Source organism: Euprymna scolopes, chromosome 41, assembly GCF_053919585.1.
Source record: "Euprymna scolopes isolate OS-2025 chromosome 41, ASM5391958v1, whole genome shotgun sequence".
Classification (NCBI taxonomy): domain Eukaryota; kingdom Metazoa; phylum Mollusca; class Cephalopoda; order Sepiida; family Sepiolidae; genus Euprymna; species Euprymna scolopes.
The window spans coordinates 3,709,784-3,717,500 of record NC_136522.1 but is presented as its reverse complement, the minus strand read 5'-3'; the positions used below and the strand labels follow the sequence as shown (position 1 = coordinate 3,717,500).

At 29.3% G+C, this 7,717-nt stretch overlaps 1 protein-coding gene across 4 annotated transcripts in view; it reads left to right on the top strand.

Moving 5' to 3' along the window:
* Positions 1-7,717, top strand: part of LOC145266308 (cytochrome P450 4V2-like) — a 118,716-nt gene that overhangs the window by 66,499 nt on the left and 44,500 nt on the right. For all 4 annotated transcript variants that reach the window (XM_080121859.1, XM_080121861.1, XM_080121860.1 and 1 more), the window contains exon 9: positions 1,787-1,854. In XM_080121859.1, coding sequence (XP_079977985.1) covers positions 1,787-1,854 — 68 coding nt within the window. The remainder of the gene's footprint in view (positions 1-1,786; positions 1,855-7,717) is intronic.

The following is a 7,717-nucleotide window of genomic DNA, read 5'->3' as shown; positions in this document are numbered from 1 at the left end:
CAATTTTTAGATATGTAAAAAATAAGTAAAAAATATTTTCTTTTGTTTTTCAGAATCAATTTAATCCCATGGCTTCAATTGAGGAAAAAGTAAACTGTGTCCTTTGGTTGACTGAATTGAAATCTACTATTGCTGTACAAAGAAAGTTTAGAATTGAATACAATAAAAAAAGCGCCTCATAGGAACACCATTGTTAAATGGATGAAACAATTTTAAGAGACAGGCTCTGTCCATGATAAACCACGGTCTGGAAGGCCATGTGTCAGTGACGAAAGTGTTGCTTTCATAGAAGAATCCTTTACTGCAAGTCCAAGAAAGTCTGTAAGATGGGCATTATTGGAGCTTGGGCTGCCAAAGTCTACTGTGCATAAGATTCTGCGGGCAAAACTCCATATGAAAGCTTACAAAATTCAATTACATCAACACTTGTTAGAAGAGGATTATTATGCACGGCTAACTTTCTGTCACCAGTTCAATGAAAAACTTTGCAATTTACTGCAATTTACTGTTTTCTGATGAAGCAACATTTCACATTAGTGGCAAAGTCAACAAGCATAATTCCCGAATTTGGGGAACTGAAAACCCAAATGAAACTGTTGAACATGAAAAGGACTCTCTTAAAGTTAATGTGTGATGTGCTTTGGGAATAAATCGAACCATAGGGCCATATTTTTTTTTGAAGATCGTGTTATTAACAGTGACAGCTACTTAGATATGTTGCAGAATTACTTTATTCCGCAACTTGAACAATTAAACTTGAAAGATGATACAGTGTTTCAACAAGATGGAGCTCCTTGTCACTTTGCTCGGCGTGTTAGACAGTTTCTAAATCAAGAATTTCCTAACAGATGGATCGGAAGGGGTGGACCATTTAATTGGCCTCCACGTTCGGCAAATTTGACTCCATTAGATTTTTTTATGGGGACATGGGAAAACAATTGTGTATGCAACCAAACCTAGTTCATTGGAAGATTTGAAAGCTAGAATAACTAATGTGAGTTCAGGCATTACTATAAATCATTTGGAAAATGTTTTTCGTGAACTGAAAAATCGTATTACCCGTTGTATTGCTAATGATGGAAGGCATATAGAAAGTTAAATAAAATTTCAATAAAAGCTTAAAAAATATAGATTTACTTCTTTCAAATCCATTTTACAGATTATTTATAAATTTTTTAAAGTGCATACGGACTTATGGACACCCTATATATATATATATATATATATATATATATATATATATATATATATATATATATATATATATATATATATATATATATATATATAACTCTGAAGAAGGCCGGAGGTTACATCGACTGAAACGTTGTGAAAATGACATTCAAGATGAGAACAGAAATCCAAAGAATACAAATAATACGAATGCCGAAATTAATATAAATTCCAAAAATTACAAAAAATGGATCCAGTAGAAAAATACTTATTCGAAAAAATAGAATTTATCGAAAAGTTGTGCAACCTATTCTGCATGACAAACAAACTTATCTTCCTTGATTCTCTCTCTCTCTCTCTCTCTCTCTCTCTCGAAAAAGAAAATTTGTGACTGCTTCTTGTGAAAAATATATCATTTTCGTAACGTTTGGAATGTATACTTATTTTGACATGACATGTAAGTACGTAATAATGTTTTCACCTGAAATGCATTTGTTTAAAAATCCATTTAATTAATTGCTTTTCTTTTTAAGATCAATTACGTTTCAATTAATTACTTTTACAAATTAATTGTTAGAAAATATTTTGATGCAGAAATCATTTTTTTCAACAGGAGATTCTGATCGACCTGCAACGCCTGACGATTTGAAAAAATTAGATTATTTAGAAATGGCGATGAAGGTAAGAGATATTTTTAGTCTATCTATCTATCTATCCATCTGTCTGTCTGTCTGTCTGTCTGTCTGTCTCTCTCTCTCCCTTCACCAGACCATCCATTCACGTGACATCACCCTTTTCTTCCCTCTATTCCCTCTACTTCACTATTTTTTTATCAAGTAAGATCTATGACTTACTTGTAGTTTAATCAAATACTTTTGCAAGCAAAATCCGATCCCGCATTTTGCTAATCCCTACCCTCTGATGAGAAGGAAAGTATTTCTTCAAAACTCCGCGGATTAAGGACTATACACTTATTAAGTGTTTCCTTTTCAGATTAAATATGTTTTTAACTCTTTTTCAAAGTGTTTTTTAACATGTTTGATTAACTATTTATTCTCATATATATATATATATATATATATATATATATATATATATATATATAAAATATATATATATATAAAATATATATATATAAAATATATATATATATATATAATATATATATATATAACATATATATATATATATATAAAATATATATATATATATATAAAATATATATATATATAAAATATATATATATATAAAATATATATATATATATAATATATATATATATAATATATATATATATATAAAATATATATATATATATAAAATATATATATATATATATAATATATATATATATATAAAATATATATATATATATGAAATATATATATATATATAAAATATATATATATAATATATATATATATATATATATATATATAATATATATATATATATATATATAAAAATATATATATATATAAAAAATATATATATAAAATATATATATATATATAAAATATATATATATATATAAAATATATATATATATATATATAAAATATATATATATATATAAAATATATATATATATATAAAATATATATATATAATATATATATATATAAAATATATATATATATATAATATATATATATATAAAATATATATATATATAAAATATATATATATATATATATATATATATATATAAAATATATATATATTTCAGCACGGATAACTCTCTGCACTAGTACCTATATATATATACATATATATGTGTGTGTGTGTGTGTGTGTTTGTAAATCGGATTTACATTGGCCATGGAAGGTTTTTTTTTCCAATTGTCCAGCTTCAAATCTAATTCTTTACGTTTAAACTCTTTTCCATTTGAACCGAATATTAAAAAAAAAAAGAAAGATTTCATATACACAAAAACTATTATTTCCATGGATTGAAGTTTTTTTTTTTACACAGGCATCACCACATTATCAAGGCCAAGAGGCCACTCAAGGATAAGGGTTAAAGAGTGTACAGTAGAAATTGGACAATATAGTAATCATTAGTAATAAAAATTCGGTAAATTTGATAACTTATATGGAACGGCTCATCAAGAACTTATTTACGTTAGACTTGAACACAACCATATTGTAGTCAGCCGGAAAGCAGGAAAATGGAAGACAATTCCACAGGCGTGCAGTTCTAAGAAAGAAGCTTTGTTCATGGAATCTATGTTTAGGTTTAGGCACAGATAAAGAGTGGGGGGAATTATTGATAGTGTTTTCAGCTAGACGAGTATTTCTTGTGAAAGTTTGGCGAGGGGGGACCATAGACTGAAGCTCAGTCAAACACTTTCCATGAAAATAACGATACATCAGAGACAAACTCGCAACATCTCTTCTGTGAGATAGAGGTTATAGGGAAGAGAAAAGGACATCTCCTACGAGGCTACGAAGTCTATTTTGAACTCTATCAAGGCAGGACAAGTCCTTTCTAGCAGCTCCTGCCCAGATGTGGCAACAATATTCCATCCTTGGACGTACCTGGCTCTTATATAGATAGAGAATTGCATCACCAGTGAGATATCTACCGGATCGATAGAAAGATCCCACTATTTTTCCAGCGGCCTTGGCAACAGATTTGATATACGTGTTCCATTTAAGATCAGGAGTAATGGTCAAGCCCAGAAGCTTGTCAAAACTTGAGGCCTCTTGAAGACGAGAGCCATTCATTTCAGTTGATGCCAGATGTGGATCAGAATGTTGATGATGTAAAGAGAGAAGCTTGGTTTTAGATGCATTAAAAGTAACCAGCCACTCCTTTCCCCATTGTACTATGTGCTCAAGATCAGAGGAGAGAGAATCGGAGAGAACTTGGTCGTTTACTGTCTTAGATGTGCTACCATAAAGTGTAGTGTCGTCAGCATAAATGACTATAAATGATGTAAGGATGTGATTTGGAAGATCATTAATGTAGATCAGGAAAAGAGTTGGGCTCAGGATGGACCCCTGAGGGACACCAGCATTAATACTGGTGAAAATAAATAAATAACTATATATATATATATATATATATATATATATATATATATATATATAAACATGTATATATATATATATATATATATATATAAATGAAATTTTTGGTTCGTTCAAAGTCGATAAAACTATATTTCTACATTACAAATTTATTTGAAATTTTCAGACAACCCATCTTTGAAGTCAAGGGATGTTTTTATGTTATTAAAATAAATAAAAATCGCCAATTATAAAAATATTAAATAAAATAAAAATATTTTTCGTAAGCCCATGCTACGGACCTGTTTTTTTGGTAGAACTGAACTTCCGTTTCAATTCATTTCAGGCATTAAATAGCTAAACAAAGAACGCTAGATAACAAAATTTGGTGCTAGTGCACTTAGTGATCTGCGCTATTTTTTAAATCGTATTTCCAAGTTTAATTAAAGTTATATGTTTTTCTTTTATTCATTTGTAAGGTTAAAGTACAGAATAGGTACAAAACACCCTCCACTCCCAATGTTAAGAATGGCTTTTAAATAATAATGTTACTATTTCAGCACGGATCACTCTCTGCATGAGTACCGATTAATGTTTTTTTTTTTTTAAGAAAATCTTTTTTTCTAACAAAAAGTAAAGTGCACGTTTTTTCTTTTTTTTTTTTTTTTACAGAAGTTGTTTTTATATAAGAAATTATGAATGCTTTTTCTTTATTAAAGAAATTTGGTACTCATGCACTTATTGATCCGTGCCGAAACAATAACGTTATCATTTAAAAAGCCATTCTTAACATGGGGTTGTACCTATTCTGTACTTTATCCTTACAATTGAATAAAAAAAAATGCACGTCATAAACAAATCTACGCACATAACAAAGATGGCGACTAAAGAATACAATGTATAAAACAAATATTTATATCTCGATAACTACTTTATTCTGCAAAATTACAATGCGATTTCCGTATTCAGCATAGTCGGAAACCTAAAAAGTCGTCATTTAAAAGAAAATTGTGGAGGTGGACCTAATCTAAAAAAAATACCAAAAAAAAAACATAAAACTTTAATTAAACTTGGAAATACGATTTAAAAAATAACGTGGATCAGTAAGTGCATTAGCACCCATTAATCGACTAACATGACCTTATTACCAAATAAGCTCCGGCTACAATGTTGAACGTGCCGTTCACATTGTTTTTGTTTTTCAAGTTAAATTCAACTTTCACAATATCTTTTATTTTTTTATAATTTCACAATATCTTTATTTTATAATAAATTGTTAGTTGAAAGCACAGAATAGTTACAAAACACCATCCCCTCTCTATGGTAAGAATGGCTGAAAAAAATATATTAGGTACTCATGCTGAAATAATAACGTTATTATTTAAATAGCCATTCTTAACATGGGGAGGGGAGGGTGTTTTGTACCTATTCTGTACTTTAACCTTACAATTGAATAAAAACATATCATAAAACTGTAATTAAACTTGGAAATACAATTTAAAAAATAGCGCGGATCAGTAAGTGCATTAGCACTAGAAATTGTTAGGTGAAATACAGAAAAATTTCTACCAAGAAAACCGTTATTTTTTCAGCCATTCTTACCAAGGGGAGGGGATGGTGTTTTATCACTATTCTGTGCTTTCAACTAACAATTTATTAAAAAAACAAAAGGTAAATTTTCACATTAGGTCCACCTCCACAATTTTTAACATGAGTAGGTTAGGGGTGTTTATTCCGAAAGCCGTTCTTAACATGGTGAGAATGGTGGTATTTATTCCAAAAGCCATTTTGAAAAGACGAAAGACAGGTAAACGGTTAAAACACGTGGTTAGGCATGGGTGTTGTTTATTCCGAAAGCCATTCTTAATATGAGGAGGTTGGGAGTGTTTATTCATGGCCGCCAATGAATTATAGTGCATAGTTCTTTATATCTCGAAAACTACTTACCTCTGCAAATTTTAAATGAGATTTTCTTATTCAGCATAGTCGAAAATTGTGGAGGTGAACCTAATGTAACCCCCCCCCCAAAAAAAGGATATCGTGAAATTTAAATTTAAGCGTGGTACCAAAAATAAAATTAGACAGAAAAATACACCTTTGGGTTTGTACTTGCACAAAGACTTGAAAAAGTTGTCAACAAAAACAAATATATAACAAGTAAATATTTTCAAAGGCAAGATAAGTTACTTTTCTACCTAATTGGATAATTTTAGTGTTTTTATTGGGTTTGTACTACTGTACATATAGATTCGAAAAAGTTGTCAAAAAATAAATGTATAACAAATATTATCAAAGGCAAGATATGTTACTTTATTACCAAAATGGATAATTTTTTAGAGTTTTTTTTTAATGTAAAATGTTTATTCGGATCGAAAAACACAGTGTTTACTGCTATATTTGAAAATTACAAATGGCAGCAGACTCTGTGTTAAATACGTTAAATTTGGGAAAATGAGTTAAAACTAAAAAAAAAACATACAAAATACTGTTAAACACCACCGAATAAATGTCTGCCTATGTCACGGTAACATATATTGAGTGAGTTCCTGACAGTATTTTGTATAGTTTTTTACTTTTAACTCATTTTCCCAAACTTAACGTGTTTGTATTTTTCAAATATACCGATAAACACTACATGTTTTCAGACCGATTAAACATTTTACACTAAATAAAAACACTAAAATCTTATCCAGTTAGGTAGAAAAGTGACTTATCTTGCCTTTGATAACATTTATTTGTTATATTTATTTTTCGACGACTTTTTCGTTTCTGTGTTTAGTAATACAAACCTGTTTTATTTACTGTAACGTTTAGTCAGCTCGAAAAACAGTGTTTATCAGTGTATTTGAAAAATACAAATGGTGGCGGACACTGTTGATGATGTTAAGTTTGGGAAAATGATTTAAAACTAAAAAACTAAACAAAATACTGTCAGAAACCCACCGAATATGTTAGCCTATGTCATGATAAGATATAATCAGTGGGTGTGTCTGACACTGTTTTGTATAGTTTTTTAGTTTTTAACTGATTTTCCCAACGATAAACACTGAGTTTTCGAGCCGGTTAAATATCTTACATTAAATAAAAACACTAAAAATTATCCAGTTAGGTAGAAACGTAATTTACCTTACCTTTGCTTTCATTTATTCGTTTTTGGACAACTTTTTCGAATCTGTGTATAGTAACCCCCTCCCCCCTCACCCAAATATTAATTAAAAACTCAGTTTTGAATACAATAAAAAAAAATTCTATTTACCATTTCAACGTTTTAGCAACGTTCGGCTTAATCCACTGAATGTTGGTCGAGCCCAAGCTATGATTGACGGTAACCCCCGAGGATCCGGATCCAATTCTGCAAGAGTATCATTTTTTTTTTCGCCTTTTTTTTTTACTTTTTCGAGTGGATTGCTGTAATGATATGAAACATGCATTTTCTCTTTTTATTAGAATTTTCCATCACACCACAGATTGAGCCACAGTAACGCGTGGCAGGGTACAGCTAGTATATATATATATATATATATATATAT